The sequence below is a fragment of the Zophobas morio genome, unplaced genomic scaffold (assembly GCF_036711695.1).
Source record: "Zophobas morio isolate AGI-343-1 ecotype UQ-CSIRO unplaced genomic scaffold, CSIRO_AGI_Zmor_V1 ptg000009l, whole genome shotgun sequence".
NCBI lineage: Eukaryota > Metazoa > Arthropoda > Insecta > Coleoptera > Tenebrionidae > Zophobas > Zophobas morio.
In genome coordinates, this window is record NW_026972114.1 from 6908709 (window position 1) to 6932880 (window position 24172).

The 24172-nt window shown below is 32.8% G+C and overlaps 2 protein-coding genes across 6 annotated transcripts in view; both read right to left on the reverse strand.

Moving 5' to 3' along the window:
* Positions 1-986: 986 nt before the first annotated feature.
* LOC135125618 (ankyrin repeat and MYND domain-containing protein 2) lies at positions 987-2603 on the reverse strand. The gene is made up of 2 exons (XM_064051260.1): positions 2319-2603; positions 987-2267 (listed from the first exon to the last, which is right to left on the reverse strand). The coding sequence occupies exons 1-2, from the start codon at positions 2496-2498 to the stop codon at positions 1284-1286; spliced, it is 1164 nt and encodes a 387-aa protein (XP_063907330.1). The 5' UTR covers positions 2499-2603; the 3' UTR covers positions 987-1283.
* Positions 2604-13730: 11127 nt separating this feature from the next.
* LOC135125791 (thioredoxin reductase 1, mitochondrial) overlaps positions 13731-24172 on the reverse strand; it is a 40654-nt gene continuing 30212 nt past the window's right edge. For all 5 annotated transcript variants that reach the window (XM_064051476.1, XM_064051478.1, XM_064051474.1 and 2 more), the window contains 6 exons: positions 19684-19814; positions 19405-19631; positions 19176-19326; positions 18877-19123; positions 14258-14616; positions 13731-14196 (listed from right to left, as the gene is read on the reverse strand). In XM_064051476.1, coding sequence (XP_063907546.1) covers positions 14067-14196; positions 14258-14616; positions 18877-19123; positions 19176-19326; positions 19405-19631; positions 19684-19814 — 1245 coding nt within the window. In that variant the 3' untranslated portion in view covers positions 13731-14066. The remainder of the gene's footprint in view (positions 14197-14257; positions 14617-18876; positions 19124-19175; positions 19327-19404; positions 19632-19683; positions 19815-24172) is intronic.

A 24172-nucleotide genomic window follows, 5' to 3' on the forward strand; every position in this document is an offset into this window, starting at 1 on the left:
TCTAGAAGCCGCGCATCATAAGCCCCGCCCCTGGCCTCTTTCGTGCTGCATATGCCTCTAACGATTTTCTTAATTTGAATTTTTTTTAAATTCAAATTACTCAAACGCGATTTCGCGCCATTTTTTTTTTTTTAGTGCGAACTTTTAATTCAAACTTACACTACATTATTTACGAAACTGCACGTATTTAATTGAGTGTGCTGCAAACATGAGGAAAGTTCTGTCTAAATAACTTTAGACCAGTTTCGTTTTTTTATGTAATACACTGCCGAGCATTGAAATCGGACCACTATACACATCTGACTTTGAATCAAATTTTCCGCCGAACTATATTACACTTAAAGAAACTAAAAAAGCCATTAGAAACACCACATATTTGTCTTTAAAACAGAGTTAAAAAAACTTCATGAAATTGTTTTGCGCAAAAAAGAAAATTGTTCAATAACGAATGTTTTATGTTAACAAAATCAATAATTTAAAGAAGAAAATAATGTTAATATTCGGTGTTGCCAACCCTAGCTCTAATAACCGCGTGCATTCGTTTATTCATGGACTCAATTAAGGTGACGACAACTTCTTGCGGGGTATTAGCCCATTGTTCTTCAATGGTTATTTTGAGCTCATGGAGTGACCCAGGAGCCGGGATCCTATCTCTAATTCTTCGCTTAAGTTCATCCCACATATGTTCTATAGGACTCATATCCGGGCTACGTGCTGGCCAGTCCAAACACGCTATACGCTATATTTGAATAGTGTCCCGATTTTAATGCTCGCAAGTTTATTTATGTCAGCGTCCTGGCTAGTGCTTTATTTGTTGGTAATAAGATTTCAAATGAAAATAAACTTGAAAAACACTGGATACTAGTAAATATATTGCAAACATAAATTAAAATTATACATTGAAACATTCATAAACTTTATATTTAAAAAATATATATGTAAATAAGCGTTAATGTTTTTTATATGTAATGGGAAGTAATAACAAATTACATTTTTACTTGGCATTTATTTTGTTTTTCTTTGTCACTTGATATAAGATTACAGTACATCAAGAATTCAACTGTTTACATATTTTACAAGAAATATTTCATTCATGACGACATCCAGAACACAAAATTTAATCTTATTTCAATCATTCACAATCTGATCAGAAGCCACATTCTGATAAATTCACTACAAATTAAGACCTTTTATCATTTTAACCTATTGTCAATACATTGTTCTTTTTTGATAAACAAACGTGTGATAATTATAAATCAATTATAAAATACCTTTGTTCCTCTCTAATTGGAAATTAACAAATTTTGAATTTCAGATGACAATTCTGAAGAATCCACTGCAACCTCCTTTTTATCCTTAGAACTACTAGAATCTTGTACTAAACTAGCACAAACTTTCTTGTGCCAGTGCCAATGCAACTTTTGGCAATTTTTATCACAATACTGTGCAACTTTACATTTTGAACATTTCTTGGTTGGTTTTTCCTCTCCACACGTATAACAATCTACTGCATCATCAACAAAACCTCTCTGGCCATTTATAGCAAAAGTAACAATACTTAATGCCGTTGGAGGATCTTTTCCTGTCAAAGTTGAAACTATTTGCCTCAACAACGTGCACTCTCTGAATGGAAACTTCTTCACACATTCTCTTAAAAAGGCGTCCATAAACTGCAATGATCCATCCTTCCCTGGTTTTAAAATATTTTTGCAAAACACTTGAAGAGTTTCATTCTTTTTATCCTCTTGTTTTTTAGCATTTTGTTTCGCTTGTATGTTGACCAGTTCCCCTGCTACATAAGATAAATAAAAGAACTTAAATGCCATCACTTCATTGCTTCCTTCATTTTTCATCTCCTTCTCAGACATTAGCTCCAGTACTGTCTTAACTTCAGACAAATGTTCAAAAATACCTATAAAGCTATGCATGTTGAGGGCCACCTTCACAGGATGCATATTGACTTGTATTATCAATTTATGAAAACTTTCTGCCAGATAAGGTGGCAAATAGGGTTTGGTATGCAACCCATGTGCCACAGTGTAGTAGTCCACGTTTGATTTTTGTACATAATTATTGATGATGGCAACGCATTTGTGATGACCTACGAAAGCAGCCATTTGAGAGGCGGTTCTATTGACTGCGTTTGTCACGTCTGGTCGCGCTCCGGCTACTAACAATGCTAAACATACTTCAAAATTTCCTGATAAACCAGCAAAATGGAGAGCTGTGTAGTTGTGTTGATGCTTGCACAAGTTTGGATCTGCTCCCTGAAATGAACTCAAGTTTATTGGTTTTGCAAGATTACTACAATTACTAACGTAATCCAGAAGTATTTGGACCATGTCTTTGTTTCCCTTGTAAGCAGCATGTTGCAAGGGTGTCATCAAATTTTCATCGATGATGTTCACATTTGGGTGGTCATCAAGGGCTGCCCGCAGTAAAGCGTCATCGCCTGATTCTATAGCTGTGAATATTTTCTTCTCTGTTTCAGTCGACATCGTAAAATTCTTTTTCTTTCAACTAAAAACCAAAGTAGTTTTACTGTAAGCTTCAGTAAGTGCAATGTGTGGTGGCAACTTTATTTGACATTGACATTGTTGACATTGACACTGTTGACAGTTGAAAAAAGCTCCAATTTTTGTTTTCCCCAAATTATGAAAAAAAAAATCCAGTTTTATGTATTTTTTACTTCAGACGACAAAATACTCAAAATTACTGCAAAAAAAATATTGTTATATGTTTATTGGATCATTTGAGATTTTTCTTAAAGTATTAAAACTGAAAATATATGTTAAGTTGGTTGCATATACTTATGGCAACTTGAAATGCTGAAATGCTGAATACTTAATAAATTATCAAATATTCCACTTGTAAAAATACATTTATCTTTTGTCCATTTTTTCTTAATATACAAAGCCTTCTTTGCCCAACAAGAAACTGAAAACATGTTTAACAATCCTGTTGTTGAAAGAAAACTCTATACGTTAAAAAAACAAAAATTAAGCCCCACCCACCCGCCCTAATCTCAACTGTGATGAATTTTATATAGTAATTTCTTGTAGAGAAATGAGGATTTTGCAACCAAACTCCGCCCTTCAGCTCACAATGAAAAAAACATTCATTACAATTGAGAAGGGGCGGGTGGGCGGGGCTTATATTTTGTCCATTTTTTCTTAAATTGCGAGTCTTGTTTTCCCAACAAGAAACTGAAAACATGTTTAATTATCCTGTTGTTGAAAGAAAACTCTATACATTAAAAAAACACAAAGATTAAGCCCCACCCACCCGCCCCGATCTCAAATGTGTTTTATTAAAAAAAAAATGAATAAATTTGAGAGACCCCCAATTCTTTGCTTTTGGATGAGTTTGAAGAAACATTGAGAGCCATTCGTGTCTTGTATTTAATGTGGAAACATTTTCGGAAGTTTTTGTGTTTTGTTTTGAAAATAATTTAAAAAGATTTCGAAGTTCCTGTTGTGTTTGTGAAAAATATTGAAAGAATCTTGGCGACCCGAGTATCTTTTTTTGAGTAAGAAAGAATCTTTAGGGCTCCGAGTGTTTTTTTAAATTGTAAGGCCATTTGATTTTTGATAATATTTCCATAGGACCCCTAGTATTTTGTTTTTGAAAAAGTTTGCAAAAATTTTTGAGTGGCCTAGTGTGCTTTTTAACGTAAAAATTCTTCGGAATCCCTTGCGTTTTATTTTTGAAAAAAACTGAACAAACGTTGGAGACCTCTAACTTTTTGTCCTTGAAGGTGTTAGAAAGAATATTTGGTCGGTCATTTCTTCTTTTTAATGTGGAAAAATCTTCGGACGTTCATGTGTTTTGTTCTTAAAAGAAATTGAACAGATATTGAAGATTCTGTTGTTTTGTGTCTGCAAAGTTTGAAAGAATTTCGGGGACCCCTGGTGACCTTTTTTTAAAGAGTTTGAAAGAATATTTAGAGGTCCGATTATCCTTTTTTTTTTAATTTGAAAGTCTTTTTGTTTGATTTTTGAAAAAAAAAATCTTCAGTACCTCTAGTACATATTTTGTTTTAGAAAGTTTGGAAAAATTATAGTTCCCCAATGTTTTTTTTTTACATAAAAGATTCTTAAGAATTGGATAAATTTTGGAAACCCCTAATTCTTTGTTCTTGAAGGAGTTGGAAAAAACATTGAGGACCATTCATGTCTTCCTTTTAATGTGGAAAAATCTTCGAAAGTTTTGTGCTTTGTTTTTAAAAAAATTTAAAAGATCTCGAAAATTCTGTTGTTTTGTTTCTGCAAAAGTCTGAAAGAATTCCAGGGGCCCCTAGTGTCTTTTTTTTTAAGAGTATGAAAGAATATTAGTGCTCCGAGTATCCTTGTTTTTTTACTTAGAAACTCTTTGGACCCCCGTTTGATTTTTGAAAAAAATTTAATAAATCCCTAATATTTTGTTTTTGAATGAGTTTTCAAAAATTTTAGAATCCTCTAGTGTCTTTTTTTTCATGTAAACGATTCTTGGAGGTTCCATGTGTTTTATTTTTGAAAAACAAATTTTGAAGATCCGTAACTCTTTATTCTTGAAGGATTTGGAAAGAACATTGAGAGCCCTTCATGTTTTCCTTTTAATACGGAAAAATCTTCGGAAGTTTTGTGTTTTGTTTTGAAAAGAACTTGAAAAGATGTATTTTGTTTTTGACAGAGTTTGGAAAAATTTTAGAGTCTCTTAGTATCGTTTTTTTAATGTAACTCTTGAGGGTCCCTTATGTTTCTTTTTTTTTTCAAAAATTGCAAAAATTTTACAGACCCGTAATGTTTTATTTTGGAAAAAACCTTGGGAGCTCTTCATGTTTTTCATTTAATGTGGTAAAATCTTCGAAATTCGTTGTAATTTGTTTTGAAAAGAATTTGCAAAGATCTCGAAGATTCTATGGTTTTGTTTCGGCAAAAATCTGAAAGAATCTCAAGTGCCCCTAGTGTCGTTTTTAAAAAATATGAAAGACTCTGTAGGGCTCCCAGTGTCCTTTTTTTAATTTGGAAGTCTTTGGACTCCCCTTTATTTTTGAAAAAAAATGATAAATCCACAGGATTCCTATTATTTTGTTTTTGACAGAGTTTGGAAAAAATTTAGTCTCCTAGTGTCCCTTGTATTTCATTTTTGAAAAAATTTGTATATATAATTATAAATCTAGGGTTATTTAGGATCTAAAGGGATGAAGCGTTGCCTGCGTTGACAGTTGCGTTGATAAAGCCTGCCGAATAGCCACCTTTGACAGATAATCCAGTAGTTACTTTCGACGCCATTTTCGTTCTGAGGGCGCTAGTTATCCTTGAATGACAGTTCAAATTTGAATTTGACGCACTTGTTTGTATATGTAATTTTCGTAATTTTGAACTAATAAAACACGATTAAAAATGCATTGTTTTATACCATCCTGTTCAAACAGTGTTCCAAATTTTACCTACCACGACTTTCCAATGCAGAAGCAGAGGTTTTCTGCGTGGATAAAAGTATCACTCTTGGGGAAAATTTGGAAGGTTTGCATTCTTTATTTATTAAAAAATAAATAAAATTCTTGATATAATGCAACTGTCAACACAGGCGACGGTATGAAGCATCTCTAAAACTTTTGAAATTTTATGATTCGTAATTCTTTAAAATGTCGAATATTTGTAGGAATTTTAGGATCTCTAAATTCTTAAGGATTTGTATGAAGTATGACCGCAAATATGTTTATAATCTCTACGATTTCTCAAGAATCTCTAAAATTTTCATGATCTATAAAATCTTTAATATATGTTTTTAGGAATCCTTAGGTTTCAAGTATCTCAAATATTTTTGGAATCTCTAAAATTTCTGTTGAGTTGCTAGTTTTTTATTAATTTTTAAAACCCACGTAACGTTTAAATATTTGTTGAAAGTTTTGGAATCTCCATAGTTCTTAGAATGTCAAAGGTCTTTCTCAAGGATCTGTGGTGACACAATAATAAGTAGTGGTAGAAGATAAGCTCCTTCGTAATCTAGTGGCAAGCGGTAAACGTGTGGTTCGATTCCCACCGGAGATGCAAAATTTTTCTTCGGTTACCCTACAGATCTCTGAATTTCAGTTATCTTAGAAATCCTAGGAATCTCAAGAAATTTTGGCCTTTCTGCAATCTAGACATCATTTAAAATATATTAGTCGGTGGTATCACTGACAACACTTACATTTTGGTTGAATTTCTAGGTTCTAGTGGCACAGTCTTGTAGGAAAGCAGAGAAAAATGTTATGCCTCGGTGGGATTCGAACCCACGTCTCCAAGCAATCCGGGCTGGTATGCTAACCGCTACACCACAAGACAACTTATCTTTACTCTGCTTTACCCGCGTGTTATTGTGCCGCCACAGTACTCCCCCCCCAGCGACACAGCGCGCGGTCGTGCTGGGGTGCGAAGGAGATAAATGCTGGCGTCGCCCCTACCACTCTTACGGTCGTTGTTCGAACCCTGGCGGTGCTGCGGACCCCGAACACAGCGGGCACAGGGCGGTGGCAGAAGGATGTTGAGTGCGCGTTGCCTGTCGGAGGTCACCAATGTAGGAAAGCAGAGAAAAATGTTATGCCTCGGTGGGATTCGAACCCACGTCTCCAAGCAATCCGGGCTGGTATGCTAACCGCTACACCACAAGACAACTTATCTTTACTCTGCTTTACCCGCGTGTTATTGTGCCGCCACAGTCTCTAAGAATTATATGTATCTGGTACTTCTGGGACCTGTAAGGATTTCTAATGTAGAAATTTTAGGATCTTTAAAATCTAAAAAATGTGTCTGATAGCAAGATCTTTATTATCTCTAATACGGTATAAGAATTTCCAGAATATCTAGACTTGAAGTCTTCACAATCTCTACAGTTTCTAGTTGATCAAAGATTAGCGTCCCTAGTGTTCAATAATCTCAAGAATTTCTGGAATCTTCTACATTATTTAATATTCGTGGAACTTCTAAATACTTGGAAAGCTTGAAATTTCTATAATCCTTAGAATTTCAAGGTTTTCAAGGATCTCTGGATATCAGTTGTTTGCAGAATTTCAGGAATCTCAAAAAGCTTTTCGCTTTCTGGCATCTGGAGCAGATTTAGAGCTTTTAAAATACATTTTAAATCTTGTTTTTTAATTAATTTTTAAAATTCGTGAAATAATATAATATATAGGATGTTATTTTACCCATTGTCTCTGAAACTTTTGCGGTTTTAGGAATCGTAGATTCTCAAAAATATAGAAAATTTACAGGAATTTTAGAATTGATAAAATTTTAAGGATTTCTGTGACCACAAATATGTCTACAGTCTCTAATATTCCTATGACATAATACTGTCTGGAATCTTTAAGATGTAGCATTTTTAGGTAGAATTCTAAATTGAAAAGTTACAATTTCAAAAATTGAAAATCGCAAAATTTAATAGGAGTACTTAATTAAATATTGAAATATTATAATTACGCATTATTTATATTTATTAGCATTTCTGATAATTCAATGAAATAAACTGACTCATACATTCATATTTTGGATTTTTTTTAATATAAGTTACATTTTTTTAAAGCAGTTAAATAACTGAAACTTATTAGTTACGAGTTTTCTCATCAAATTTTGGGATAATTCAAACATTTATTCGAGGATCAATTTTTATTGTTATTTTGTTAAAAATTTAAGAGTAATCAGTCCGACTAAAACGGAAAATTCACATTTACGCAAATCACAAAACCTTTCTCAGATCGAACCAACCAGTGGTAGTGTAAATATGAGACGTCAAAAATAAAAAACCGCGAAATTTTGAAACGTGACCAAATATGGCACCTACGTTGTGTTGTTACGACAATATAGCGGAATTTATAGTATTAATATTTAGTGTGATAAAGATCGTATGCGGAAAAAACAGATTAAATATCAACGCAAACGTGTGCAAATAAATTAAATCAAAACACAAACAGTACAATCGTATTGATCTACATATAGTGACGGAAATACGTACAATTCAAAAATAAAACTGCTCACTCTGCAACCAAAATAAAATTGAATCTTGCGATATAATTAACACCACTACACATTCATCACTGACGTTTATGCGGTCCGCGACTGTTATTTCCGGAACATTTGGTTCCAGTGCGCATTAGATCTTCGAGCATATTTTCTTTTTCTTTTGAAAAAAATCCCTTTCAAAAACCACATTTGTTTGGCTTGGTCGCAGAACACCCACGCGTAAAGAATTGCGCAAAACAAACAAGCTTAATAGCACGTGTGCTTGCCTAGCAATAAAGTCAGCGATTAAAAGCGTCTTAATACTTCCACATGACTGTTACCATAATTCGTAGCAGAACACATGTCCAACTATTGAACAATCTGTAGAAAGTGGAGACCCAGTATATTCGAAATATTATGACTCCAAACGAAGTCATTTACTTACCTAATTTCTGAGTTTCAATCATTTTGTTTTCGTATCTACGCCATTAGAAGCCAGATTAAAATGAGACCAAAGAATTTAGTGAAGTTAAGTAGTGTATTCTTGTTATTTTGACTGGTTGATAATTTTTCGCTACTAAATTATATCATACTCATTCATAACTAAGAACTGTATTATTTATTTTGTAACATTACACACAAAGTTCCTTAACAGTAGTGTCAAATTTTTGTGGAAACGCAAAGATATTTGTTCAGTAAAACTTTTCCAGCATAAGTTTGCACACACAAGAAACTTAATAAATACAATGGATATATCTACTTTTGAGTGCAATTTTCTCGATTTTACGTGTATTTCAAATTCAGTAATAATTAAACATTATTTACAAAATGATTTATTGCTTGCAAAATAAAAAAATAATAATAATAAACATATTAAAAAGCACAAATTTAACAAATCTTCAGGTTAACATAAGATTTCTTCATTTTTCTGTGCTTCAAGGACTGCCTGTTCTCTCTGTAAAACATCCTAAAAATTCTGTAGTCCTAAAACCGCGAACTATTTTTTCCAATGAGTTCCAAAATTGCCTTTTAAAAGCTTGTCAACGTTTTTAAGTTTTTCCGGCTTCGCATTGTAGTGGCCTATTTCCATTTCTTAAGGCTGGTCTTCCTTTTTTTGTAAATACCTTGAGTGTTAATTTCGGAAGTTTGCACGATCGGAATAAATACATGATCGTTTTCCGGGTTGGAACCGTGTTAAAAGAGTTTCGCCTCTGGTATGATTGACATACTGAGTTACCGTGCTCTTTTGCCTTATTCTTAACCCTGCTCCTGAAGGTACCACTTACGAAAGTGTGCGAAACGTTGAGCCCAAAAACTCAGTTAACACGGTTCCAACCCGGAAAACAACCTTGGGTGTTACCAACGTCATGTTTAAAACATTATTCTTCTTGGACCACAAAATTTACGCAACCATGTGCACGTTTAGTTCTTTTCTGATAGTTGGTGGCTCCTAGGGATTTTTTGGTACTATCTAGTGAAAGGGTTGGTAGAAGTTGGCCGACTTGGTAGATGAGTCATTCTGTTCGGTGGCGTCACTTTTGGTTTGTTTGTTGTGTGTGAAACCACGTGGTTAGTAAGCTAGGTTAAGTTTAGTTGGTTTGGTAGTTAATAAAAATGGGAGAGCTTTTGTTTAAAGAAAATTAATCGTAACGACGACGACGCCACAGTTTCCTCAACACGCGTAGCTAATTCTTGCGGGCGTTTCAAGCGGAAATAAGTCAATTTTCAACCGATACTAACACGTGGTGTAAAGTTGTTTTATTGTTTGTAGATTCACAGTTCATGTTGGGATTTTAATCGTTACTAGTTCTAACACAATTTAACAGGCATTAGATTCGTTCAGATATAGCATTTGATAGGAGATTTCATGAAATTCACTTAGTCAGGACTCTTTTTTTGTTTACCAAATTATGAATTAGGTTTCTGGATGCGTATACTTAAGTGTTACATAATAACACTTCTTAATTCCCCACACAAGATTGCTAATAGTTCATTTACGGCAGTTAAATGAGTTTGACGTTGCCCCACTCTCCACTCTGGAAAAAGACGGTGGAAAGTGCGGTATAATTCATAATATCGTGCACTGAGGAAAGAGGAGATTAAAATTTTCTCTCCATAAGCAGTTGTTATCATCATATCATCATTACATCACCCAGATATTTTCTCGCAACGTGGAAAATTATATCACCGAGAAGTTTTTCTCGCAACGCCTGATGTATTTTGTGGTTAGGTATTTATCATGTTTTTGTTTGAGTTAAGCTGGGGACAGTTCACGATATAAACTCTCAAAGCTAATTGTTTTAAGTAACGAATCACTTGGATCAAGGAATCATTTAACATAATGTAACTTTTTGTTTGAATCGTTGATAAAGTGTGGCATAATTTAACATCAGGTAAATTCTTTGTTCTGGCAGCGGCCATGTTGAAAGGTTATTTTGAAACCGAGCACATGTTTTTGGACTGTAAAATCTTGTTGAACAAATGAACAACACTTTGGGTCATATGGGACGTGCATTTTATTCCTTCGATTTAGATCATTATTTGCACATTTGAGAAAAATATTAACTAAAAGTTTTATTACTAGTTATTGTGATAATGAATTGTTTAGTTGTTAAACGTAGGAAAAGAAACAATTTTAAAATCATTATAACTCCAACAAAATATGAGGACTTGTTTTACTGTATTTCCCAGACGTAAATTTTCATGTTCTGCAGTTCCTAATCTCACGTAATTTTTATCTGCACAAGTTCTAATTCACACCAGATTTTTTTGTTTTTATAAACCTTTGCGAGTTTTTCCAAGTAAATATTTTGTTGATTAATGCTTTCATCATATAATTGTCTGATGTCCAATCTTTATCTCAGATAAGAATTCTTTGCTGCTTTAAAATATTTCACTAGAGTGTATGGCGAATTCAAATGTTGTTTATAACTTTAACACTTGTTCAGTTGTTGTTTAATATCAGAGTCATAGACATTGAACATTTAAATGGAATTGAGGTAAATAACACCAAAACACGTGGTGAAAGTACAGTGCGCGGTTCTTTGTTGAGCTGTCGGTCGCACCATTTGCATAAAAGACGCAGATGGTGCGGTCGGAATGACGTGACGCTGTCGGTTTCTGTAGAATAGAACCACCGTCGTGGGTAGGAGAACAGCCACGACCAGGAGCCCCAAACTCCATTCGTGCTACAACGCCCCCTGTGGGTATTTTTTCTGTGTTCTAGAATGAAATTGAGATAGTTTGATCGCCACATTCCGATTGCTCTCTGGTGCAGCTGCCGCTGCATAGTTTTTTTTATTAAAATTTTGTTCTCTTGTTGACTGTCATAATTTTAAATTTGCCGCCACACGTCCGTAATAACTTGTGTACTTGCATCCAGTTACTTTACATCATTATTTGTTTTTATCAAATTTGTGATATTCAAATATTTTGCGCAACTTAGTCGCAGCTTTTTTTTTCTTCTTTTTTGTCAGTGGAGGAATAATAGTTATTTGTGTCCTCCATATATTTTGCGTTTTATTTAGCGGTAGTTTTCCAACCTTGGAGTCCACTACTTGCATCTGAACGCATTCCGCCGCAAAAAAAAACACACCACGTAGGTTCCATTTTGTTAGACGATCACAACCAAGGCCAAATTTTGTAATTTTTCGCGGGCTTTCAATTTTTTTTCACATGTCAATTTAAGGCGGGATGTTTGGGTTATCACAACAAATACGCATTTGGATGATACTGTGATAACCTGATAACCTAAACATCTCACCAAAATGAAATTTTAAACCCGCGGAAAATTCAAACTTTAGCCTTGAACTGTGATCGTCTACAAAATCGAATCCTACGTTTGTGTGTGTGTGTGTGTATTTTTTCTTTTCTTAATGGAGGAATGTGTTCAAATGCAAATGGGTGAATTCCAATTCCCAAGACTGGAAAAGTACCCTTAAGTCAAAATGCAAAATATGGCGGGCAAATTGTTTAAAAAAAAGTTATTAATTAAATCAGAAATGTCTCACATAGCAAACCCATCAACGAATCGCCATATAACATACAAACAATGCACATATGAAATAAACACAACAGGAACATATTAAATATGTACTGTCAAAATCAAAATAATAATTCGACAATAAATGTTGAAAATCAAAATGTTGGAGTTCAGAACGATATTCATTTTACTGGTGATAATTTGCAAAGTCCTTTCTCTCAAAATGGATCAATTTTTAAGATTAGTTTAAATGCCATAAATGAACTGTTATAAATCTTGAGTGCGAAGTTATGAAGTGTGAATAATGTAATAACTTATTAAGTAAAAGCATCCAGAACTTAACTAAAAATTAAAAAATAAGTTGGGCCTGAATAAATGAATTTCCGCCACATATTTTATATGAATATTTACGTTATTGTACATACATAGTTAAATCCCATTATAAACAGGAATACATAAAAATTTAACTTGAACTGTGAATTTACAAACAATAAAACAAAAAAATAACACATGGTGACGAATTCGCCAGTTTTCACAATATTTCAGAATAGAAAATCGCTAATTATTATTAATCTTACACTAATTACACTCGTTGAGGGGGGATTGTGGCGTCGAATGCGATTAATTTGTATTTAGACCTGCTCCTTGTTAATTTTAACACGTGTTTTCGGTGCATTCACTCACCAAGAAGTAGAACTAAACACCAAATTCGTATAGTTTCGAAAATATTTTTATTTTTCGAACGCGGTTTCGAGGCATTGATTTTTGGTTCTCGGCGCGAAATTTAATTTTTCAAATTCGGACACCACAATAATTTTGTTGTAGAAAATGCTGAAAAAAAAATTGTTTTCAACAAGTAATACACATAAAACGGCAGCTTCTGTTCAGTTAGTGAAACTAATAATTTTTCAGTTTTTCTCGCCAAATTATGCAAAAGAAACAAAAAATAAATAATGTTTTAAATCAATATTGATTTTCGACAAACGCAATATTTCACTATATAACTGAACTGCAGTAGCCAAGTATGGAACGCGTCACATGTGAAATAAATAGATCTCAATGAAAAAAAAAACCTGGAAGGTCATAAATACTGAAAAAATAGCTCGCGATACTAACATAAAAAACAATCCAAAATCAAATCTGACGCTAACTTTAACATTACGTAAGAAAGTTTGATGATGCGCAAATCTAAACAAAACAAAATTTGACCTAACAGCTTCTTCATATCAGTAAAATTTAGATTACATCCAAAACAAGCTCAGTGTACTAGTTTTTCACAACAAAACGTCTCACACAACTAAATTTTAAAATGAAAAGTGTTAAATTTGTCATCATCTTTGTTCTATTATTACAGGTAACGTTATTTTTCGTAGTTTCAGTAAAATATTGTATTTTTATTCAGCACGAAATTGGCTCCCGTGAACTCAATCATAAGCAACGGTACCAAATAGGTCTGGAATGTTTAGCTGAAACGGGAATCGAGCGTTCAGTTGTCGATGCAGCAATAGCGGGTAACATACCCGCCAACGACAATAAATATAAAGAATTTCTAGCTTGTAGTTACAAGAAACAGGGTTACCAAAGCGAAAAAGGAGAAATACTAATAGAAAACATCAAGAAGTTCTTGCAGAAGTTTTATTCGCGGACCGACTTATCAGCACTTGACGCATGCACCGGCTACAACGAACCCACGCATGGCCAGAACGCATTCAATGCACTCAAGTGCATAATGGGTCATCTCAGAAACATTGAAGCAGGGACTTCCCAATAAAACACTTTATAAATGTGATCTATAATTTATTTAGTTAGAACAAAAGAATAATAAAATTAAATTAAGGTACACTTGGTCTTGATACTGATTGAACAAGGAATCAAAATTCTGTCATCGACCGTATGTATACATTTCACTTAAGAGAGGTAAAGGCACTGTGGAATGTATACTTACAAATAAGGATAAAATAAGGAGTTTGCGTGGCCCTTTCACGATAAGTAATATCACGGGAAACATCGTCTCACTATGCTGGTTCTCTACGTGTCTTTACATACGCAACTACTAGCTGAATTTTGTGAATCAATTACTTATTGTAAAGAGTGTTTACGTGTGACATTTCCTGTATTTTTTAACTGCAGCACGAGGCCGGATTGGGATCTTTGCCCGATCTTTTCGTGACGTTAATTCTGGTGAACTCTTCGGCGATTGTGGGATGGATGCCGACAGTGCTCATTAGTGCGTTCATGGTTAGGTTACACCTAAAACAAATCAAAAACGTGTTTAAAATTATTAACACTTTATGTATAAACAAAGACTTACTTCATAGCCGCTGCAAAGCCTTGGATGACTTCACCAGCCTGAGGCCCGATGAAATGCATCCCCAAGACCTTCTGATCTCCTCCACGTTTAGCAATCACTTTTATGTAGCAATGAGCTATCGAACGCTGTGGAATGAAGAATTCTGTTGGTTTATAATAGGCGTGATATATTTCGACGTTGTCTTCTCCGTATCGTTGTAGCGCTACTTCTTCGCTGATCCCTACACATCCGTATTCTAGTGGACTGAAAACGGTTGTAGCGACATTTTCGTAATCCATTTGGACTGTGCTGTTGCCGAAAAGTCGCCTGGCTAGCAGGCGGCCGGCATGGATTGCGACGGGCGTTAGTTCTGGTTTTTTCTATAAATAAACAAGAAAATCAATAAAACATCACTTTATGTACATTTTTTTTCTTAATTCGGGACCGGGTGATACAAAATGTTGAAAGAATTTCAAAGTTATCGAATATACTAAAATTGACTAACATTCCTATTTTATTTGGGTTTAAGGCAGAGTGTTCAGGCAATTTTCACGTGATCATTGCATCGGTTTAGCGATTCTAATATAGATTCAAAATATAAACATTTTATCCACAAGATAAGAAATTCTGTACAAAAATATGCACAAAAAATGATAAGGCTAAAATGTCAGAACACTACATTCATTAAATGAAAGAAAAATATCAAAGGCAGCTTATGAGAATATAAAAAATCAACTCGAATTGTCGCAAATAAAATAATGCAAGCAAATTAAGAGTCAACTTTTTTTTGATCGATTGAAATATGTTAATTTTCAATACTTAATGGCTAATATTTGCAGGAATAAGTTGGAAAATACAGACATTTATTAATTCAGGTAACGACCTGATTTGTGCCAATCTTTCTGATTACCTACTAAATAAATACACAATTTGTCCCTGACATGCCTATCGTAAAGTAAATTATCAAAGCTAATAACACGACAAACTAAATACTGGATAAGAAAATTTTATCCAAATAAAGGAAAAACACTGGTAAATCGATTAGAATCACTTTTTTTAAATATAAGTAGCCGAATCCAATGCTTTAAAAAGAACAAAAGTTTCCCCGACACGCGTAGCTAATTCTTGCGGTTTTTCCAAGCGGAAATAAGTGGAAAGTTGTTTTATTCTTTGTAAATTCACAGTTCATGTTAGGATTTTAATCGTTAACTGAATCTAACACAATTTAACAGTCATAAGTTTGTTCAGTGAAAGGAACTTGCTACGAGATTTCATGAAATTCACTTAGTCAGGGTGCATCCTTTGTTTATCTAATAATTATTATGAATAACGTTTCTGGGTGCTTATACGTACTAAAGTGTTACATTATAACACTTCTTAATTCCTCACACAAAATTGCTAATAGTTTAATTACGGCAGTTGAATCAATCTAACGATATCCCACTCTGGGAAAAGGACGGTAGAATGCATAATATCGTGGACCGAGGTACGGGGGGATTAAAAATTTCTCGCAACGAAAGGCTTTCCTCGCAACGCTGGATACATTTTGTGTTGTTTATTTATCATGTGCTTTGTTTGGGATAAGCTGGGGACAGGCCACGATATAACTCTCAAAGCTAATTGTTTTAAGTAACTAATCACTTGGATAATGGCATAATTTAACGTAATATAAATTCTTTGTTTGAATCGTTGATAAAGTGTGGCATAATTTAACATCAAGTAAATTCTTTGTTCTGGCAGCGGCCATGTTGAAAGCGTATTTTCAAACCGAGCACCTGTTTGAACTGTACCATCTCATTGAACAAATTAAAAACATTGTGGGTCATGTGGGACATGTATTTTATTCTGTTGATTTAGATCATTATTTGCACAACGCCACAGAATGAGTCGCATTTCTCGACCGCATATTTTTGACGCATTTTTTTGAACGACACAGTAATTTTCTTTGCTGTACAATTTAAATTAAACATAAATTTTCATGCTACATTTTCTAACCTCACGTAATTTTTTTGTTTGACCCATGTTTTACTTCACACCAGATCTTTTTTTTTTGTTTTATAATAAATCTTTGATAGTTTTTTTCTTGTAAATTCTTGTTGATTAATGTTTCAGTCATATAAATTATCTGATCTCCAATCTTAATCTCAAATAAGAATTATTTGCTGTTTAAAAATTTCACGAGAGTGTATGGTGAATTTAAATGTTGTTTATTGCTCTTTCTAAAACTTTAGCACTTGTTCAGTTGTAGTTTAATATCAGAGTCATAGAAATTAAACATTTAAATGGAATTGAGGTTAAATAACACAGAAACACGTGGCGGAAGCGGAGGGCGCGGTTCCTAGTCAAGCTGGCGGGATTGCAGACTTGAATAGAAGTCAGGGGCGGTCGCGATGATGTGACGCTGTCGGCTTCTGTCTGGAGAGGTGATGTGCGGCAGTGCTTGCGATACATAGAATCACCGTCGTGGGTAGGAGAATAGCCACAACCAGGAGCCCCAAACTCCGCTAGTGCTGCAACGCCTCCTATAGGTATTTTTTGTTGTGCTCTAGAATGAAATTGGCGTAGTTCGATCGCCACACTCTTATGGCGCTCTGGTGCCGCTGCTGCTGCATAGTTTTTTATTAAAATGTTGTTCTTTTGTGGATTACCACAATTTAAATTTGCCGCCACACGCCTGTAGTAACTTGTGTATTTGCATCTAGTTACTTTAATTCAGATTTTTATTTGTTTTTGTTAAATTTGTGATATTTAAATAATATTGATTCAGAACGTTTAGTGATTTCATTCAAAGTTTGGAAGGTTTTTTTTTTTGTGGCTGAGCATAAACTTCAACCGGCACATCTTGGTCTTGGTTTTTTTGTCAGTGCGCCATAAAAAAAACACAACGTAGGTTCCATTTTGTTAGACGATCACAGCCAAGGCCAAATTTGGAATTTTTGAATTTTTCGCGGGCTTTCAATTTTTTTTCACATGTCAATTTAAGGCGGGATGTTTGGGTTATCATAAGATTAATAAAATGCAAAATGTGTTATTTGACAATTGTTACGATTTATTTTAGAAGCTGACCTTGATGCAATGAGATTGAAACCCAATTATTTTTATTTAGCTCTCCACAAAATATTGTGACCCAGATTTTAAAAATAACCATATTGCAATTTTTTGTGAATCCCTACATTACAAAAAAAATTCAAAAAAACTAGAATAACTTGGCAACGTTACAACGTAATTTTGAAAATGAAAGTGGTAAAAAAGACCAAGAGGTAAATCAGACTATACAAAAAGATACAAGGTATTCTATTTGAAAAAACTTTTTCATTTCTAAAATAATTAATTAACAAAAATTTCTAGTTTCAGAAGGTAGTACAATTGTTGTTTTCACTTAAATTACTTTCCGATCTATCGGAATCTATCAGAAACTCGGCCAAATTTGAAATAAGCAAGCAATACAAAATTTCCTTACGACTTAACAAATATTTTTTCTATTTTTTTTACAAATAACACTTTAAAACTTATCCGGTATTGTTTGTTTTATATTACGATAAAATTTTTACTGGACGTTAATTTTATTATGTGCTTACTACCACTCGTATGTACAACAGTAACACTAAAAGATTACTACAACAGCAAATTCATAGTTTTGAAACTATGCAATTAATCATTTATAAAAATATACAAAAATTTTTACTTTATTTTAAAAGTTTTTCTTGGTTAATTATCATAGTCAAATTACTTCTGTAAAAAGTATTTAATTCTAACTTTCACGGTTTTGCGATTTTCGCTCATTTTCTATTGTTTTCGACATTCAAAAAATGACCCACTTAGCGATGACGAAAGTTTTAAAATAGCCTTGTATCCTAAATTCAGGACTAGAATTTGATAGAGAAAACCGTTTGCGTATACATATCACTCACCGTCCACGAGGTCTGAAATTGACGGATAAACAAAATCTGATAGCGGCTTCCTGCAACGGAGACCACTAAAAATATACACTAAATCCACAATTTAACAAAAACATAGTACATATTTAGAGTTTTGAAAATTTTTACAGTATCATCAAAGATTTCTATCAAAAATAGATAAATAAATACGAAGATGACAACATTTTGAAATCATAAATTCATTTTTAAAGTGTGCAACCAGAAATTTAAAGTGACAGGTTTCGTTAACAGTTTGCCTATTTCCGAAAATAAATAGTTTATAATTAGACGGGTTTATACACCATAATGTACTACCGCAAGCTGTTACTTTAAGTATATTTTTAGAGTTGCTCCATTTACCTTAATAAATTTTCAATCGATTTATTCGGGAATTTTTTATATTAACTTACAATGAATAAAGTTATGAACAAAGTGCACTTGTTTACTTTAACTACTTTAACACCGTACACAAAAGTGTTGTAATCAGATAGTGATTTCAATTATCAAATATAATCAAACCACATAATTCTGTTCTGAAAAAATCGTAAGTGATCACGAAATCACGTGAATTAATTACATTTGCACGATTTCAAATTATCGTACTCGTCTATTCGCTGTCAGCAACCGTCAGTTTTACACTACTAAATTATCATAAAAAATCTAGTTGAATTATTCTTTTAATTTATAACATACGTTAAAAAATTAAAAACAAATTATACATACGTATAAAACATCTCCAACGGCGTATATGTGTGGTACGTTCGTCTGTTCATTGACAGCGTCAATTTTTTCACCATCTCCTGCTACTTGAACACCTGCTTTTTCTACCTGCATCTCCCGCGTTAAAGCCCTTCTACCTATCGCAAATAGGACAGTATCAAACGTATCACCGAATTCTTGCCCATTTTCACTAGTCCACTTCACTAGCAACTTCCCGTCGATGGCTTTCTCGATCGATTTTGGTACACACCTAAAATGCGTAAAATTAATCCTTTGTTTGAAACAACCCCTTATATAATTACTTGCGGAGAAATTTAACACCCCTTTCTTCCATAGCAGCCGAGATTAGACCGGCCATCTGTTGGTCGAATCCTCTGAGGACCACGGATCGTACCATAACGGTAGCATCGTAGCCCAACCCTCGCAGAAAACCGGCACATTCTAAACCGATATCTGTTCGTTTGAGTTAAGAACAAAAATTTGAATGATTGGGTAACGAGAATGACAGAATGATATCCGCGAAAAGGATACATCCAGCACCTATGACTAAGGTTTTTCCTGGGCTGTCTTCCAAACTGAAGACATCGTCACTAGTGATGCCATATTCTGTGGCACCCGGTATGTTTGGGTACCGAGGTCTTCCGCCTACTGCTATTAGGAAATATTTTGATGTGATTGTACGTTCACCCTGTTTAGTAGTCGTTTGCACGGTATGAGCATCTTTGAATAATCCTAATCCGTTGATGTAGTCTACTTTCCTTTAGGAGTTTGTTTTTAGTGAGTATATGAAAGAGTCGGTTTTTGACTTACTTGTCCCTAAGTTCTACCCTGGTCACCCAGTTGACCGATTTCACGTGATTCTGCACAGCCTGTCTGAGAATTCCCCAATCGTGCTTGATGTTTTCGGGGTTACTAAATTGCCATCCGTAGCTTTGGGAGTCCTGGAATTTTTTTGTTGCAATTTTTAGACGAATTAATTCATGGAAAGAAGTCTATAAAATTAATATAGGAATAGCACTAGGTAACTTATTTTGGCGAAAATGGTGTCAATTTTTCTTTTTAAATATGTTGAGTTCTTTTTAAGTGCGTTAAATACAGACTTATGTCTTAGATTAGCTAGCAATGGGTATTGACTTTCAGGAATTTCAAGCACAATTCCCACTCAACCCCTTCAACTTTTTTAGAAAGATGTACCGTTGAAATTCAAAACACATTATCCATTTTGAAATTATTTTCAATTATATACAGTGTTTTTTTTTTAAGTTGCAAACCAAATTTGTACTTTTTGTTACAGTTGTATGCTTCATAAAAAAGGAAAAAACGACACAAAATTTTTTTGTTCAATAATCTTCAAAATACATATCTGCCATTTCTAAATATAAAATTTATATTATTATTCTTAATACATATCTACATGTTACTTAAATTGCTAAAAAATCGCAAGTTCACTACTTTTAGAATTTTGCCCTTGATGTTTTAGTTACCTTCTTAATATACGCATTAAAAACTAAATTGAGTTTGAACTTATTTATACGAGGTAATAAATTTTAATTTTAAGGGTGCTCAGTCATCGCGTACAAAATCGGTTTCAGTGAGAATTATTTTTTGTAACTATGCAACAATTTTTTTAATTTAACAAATGACATCCTGAATGGAACCAACCACATATTAGGGGACCATTCTAAATGTGCAAATTATTTTTGTAAACAAAGTGGACAAGAAAATTCAACAGATTTGTCTGATGAATTTTCAAATTCTATGTTGTATGAAAAACTTTAAGCCGCTTTGAACAGTCTTTTCTTTAAAAAGAAAACAGCGCACGCAAAGTGCAGATTCTAATTATGGACATGTCATCGCCTGAGAACTTGTTTGATCTACAGACCAGAGCGCACTCAGGCCAATGTCGACTCTAAGCAGACTTTCGTTAGAGCTGATCTGATACACATCTACTACGAAGAACTAACCCGTTTCGACCATCTGGTCGAACTTTAGAACGAATAAGTGAACAAAGTTCTAGAACAGAGACAAAATTTACATTTCAAATTGTATTATCAAATGGTAGAACGCTCACCACAATTTGTCACCAACAAACAGTAGATGTAATTTAAATTTTATATCCTCCGTTTATGGTTTATGAATCCGTGTTGAGTATTTACCTTAGATGTCAAGATTTTTGGAAAAAAATCAACATTTTCCAATTTATAGTTATTGGAAGCATGTTAAATCGTTAGTCAAGATTTATTCGGAGCTGATGATGTCATCTTACAATTTTGTCAAATAAATGTTATTTAAATGTTAAAAAGTAGCATAGTCCTGCTTCAATTTTTCAGTATTTCAATTTTGGACATTTTCAATTTTTCCATTCTTAAAATTTTCGGTTTTTCCATTTTCCGATGTTTCAATAATACAATTTCTCAATTTTTATCCTCTTCAATTTTACGATTTCTAAATGTTTGGATTTTTCAATTTTTGAATTTTTCAAATTTTGACGTTTCTAAATTTTCAGTTTTCCGATTTCTGAAATAATCTTTTTTTATTTCCCAAAGTTTCGATTTTTCAGTTCTTCAATTCTTCAATTTTTCGGTTTTTCAGATTTTTGATTTTTCAATTTTTCGATTTTTTAAGCTTACGATTTTTCGATTTCTGGATTTCCCGATTTTCAGTTTTTCGATTTTTAGACTTTAAATTTTTCAATTTTTAAAATTCTAGATTTTTTATTTCTCGAGTTTTCAGTTCTTCTATATTTAATTTTTCAATTTCCGGGATTTTTAAAATTTTCGATTTTCCATCTTTTTTTTAACTTTTTGATCTTATAATTTTTCGATGTTTCGATTTTTCAATGATCCGATTTTTCAATTTCTCGATTTTTAAATTTTACATTTTCCAATTTTTATTTTTTTGATTTTTACGTGTTTGGATTTTAAAATTCTAGATTTTTGATTTCTCGAGTTTTCAGTACTTCAATCTTTCAACTTTCGGGATTTTTAAATTTCCGATTTTCCATATTTTTTTTAACTTTTCGATTTTCCGATTTTTCGATGTTTCGATTTTTCAATGATCCGATTTTTCAATTTCTCGATTTTTAAATTTTACATTTTCCAATTTTTATTTTTTTGATTTTTACGTGTTTGGATTTTAAAATTCTAGATTTTTGATTTCTCGAGTTTTCAGTACTTCAATCTTTCAATTTTTCAATTTTCGGGATTTTTAAAATTTTCGATTTTCCATCTTTTTTTTAACTTTTTGATCTTACAATTTTTCGATGTTTCGATTTTTCAATGATCCGATTTTTCAATTTCTCGATTTTTAAATTTTACATTTTCCAATTTTTATTTTTTTGATTTTTACGTGTTTGGATTTTAAAATTCTAGATTTTTGATTTCTCGAGTTTTCAGCACTTCAATCTTTCAATTTTTCAATTTTCGGGATTTTTAAAATTTTCGATTTTCCATCTTTTTTTTAACTTTTTGATCTTACAATTTTTCGACGTTTCGATTTTTCAATGATCCGATTTTTCAATTTCTCGATTTTTAAATTTTACATTTTCCAATTTTTATTTTTTTGATTTTTACATGTTTGGATTTTAAAATTCTAGATTTCTGATTTCTCGAGTTTTCAGTACTTCAATCTTTCAATTTTTCAATTTTCGGGATTTTTAAAATTTTCGATTTTCCATATTTTTTTTAACTTTTCGATTTTCCAATTTTTCGATGTTTCGATTTTTCAATGATCCGATTTTTCAATTTCTCGATTTTTAAATTTTACATTTTCCAATTTTTATTTTTTTGATTTTTACATGTTTGGATTATTTATTATTGCTGAAAGTAAAAGTAAAAAATAACTACCAAAATTGTGATTAAAAATATGCAAAAATTAATAGAAAATAGAACACAATGCTGCTAAAACATGAAAATAGCTACTTTCCCAAAAAAAAAATCTATTGCATGATTACGGTTCCACTAGTATTGCTAATTTAGGACGTTTTGTTAGTATCAAACGCAATTAAAGAATTAATTCTTGTTTAAAAAAAAAAAATAGTTGCATGTCGAAATCGAGTGAAACATGTGAGATGTGATATGTTTGCAAATAAAAGCATCTAAATAATAACTATTTCCTGCAGAAATTCTGGACGCTTATTAGAGTCGACATTGGCCTGAGCGCGCTCTGGTCTGTGAATCAAACAAGTTTTCAGGTGCCGATGTATCTAAGGAAGAAGATTAATAAAAAATATTCGAATCATTTTTTGAAAGAAAATATTTTAGTAGAATGTATAAAATTATAAAAATTTGCATACTTTTAAATCAAATTATGTCAGCAATGAAAGAAGTCTATTTATAAAAGAGTTTCAAGGATGTTCGTCCGTTAAGAGTATTTATGAGTTTTATGATCTGAACTGATTACCTGAAGGGTCGTTCGGCAAGACTCTCTGGTGTGTTTCACTGAACCTTTGTAAATAGGGTTGCCTAGTTTCACGTTATTTTCATTATTCAATATATTTTTTAAAAAGCAAATATTCAGATAAATATGAATTTTAAACAAAAATAACCGATTCTTCCCCATAGAGCTCAACGTTGTCTTTGCACTGATATAAAATTTGAAGCGAAACATGCTCTCTCCTCGTCTAAAAATGGAATTTCCTTTGAAGAATGAACGATTAATTAAACACTAAACAATCACTTATTTTAAAAAATACTGTGTCTTCCCCAGAGATTTAGACATAACCTATCAATTGAAATATCGATCTTTTTTTCAAAGTTAAAATTACGCCCGTGCAATGAACTTGTATTTAGATCATTTTTCGGTCTGCTACTGGGCACCCTTAAGTTTCCTCATGTCTTTCAAAAAAAAAAGATAACTTTATAAAAATAGTCGAACCTTCTCTGTGAAAGACTTCTTTCGAACCAACATTTGTGTTAAAAGAACACTTAAATAATTATATTCTCCACCTTTATTTTGGATGGAGGAGCTGCTAATTTTTAAATGTGACCATTTTTTTTACATGCAATTGCTAATATTGTAATATTTTAAAAACTGTTGACTAAAAACCTTCGTATATGATGTATATTTTTTGCATGCTTAAAATTCTGTAAAAAATATGGGGTATTACATTTTAAAAAATATAACTTTGGTGTGTAACTTTTAAACGTAATACCCTCCATATTTGAAAATAATTTTAAATTGTAATCCTAATCGCATTCTATCAGACTGTGCCAAAGATTTTTTAATAAATGACCTTTCCTGCTCCAACAATAATTTGTCAATATTGACCTTACTTTTAAACATGCATAAAAATTGCTAC

Coding starts and splice junctions, on each gene's coding strand:
- LOC135125618 (XM_064051260.1), bottom strand. CDS start 2,498: ATGTCGACTGAAACAGAGAAGAAAATATTCACAGCTATAGAATCAGGC. Junction 2,268..2,318: donor TCCAAATACTTCTGGATTAC/GTTAGTAATTGT, acceptor AGTTCATTTCAG/GGAGCAGATCCAAACTTGTG.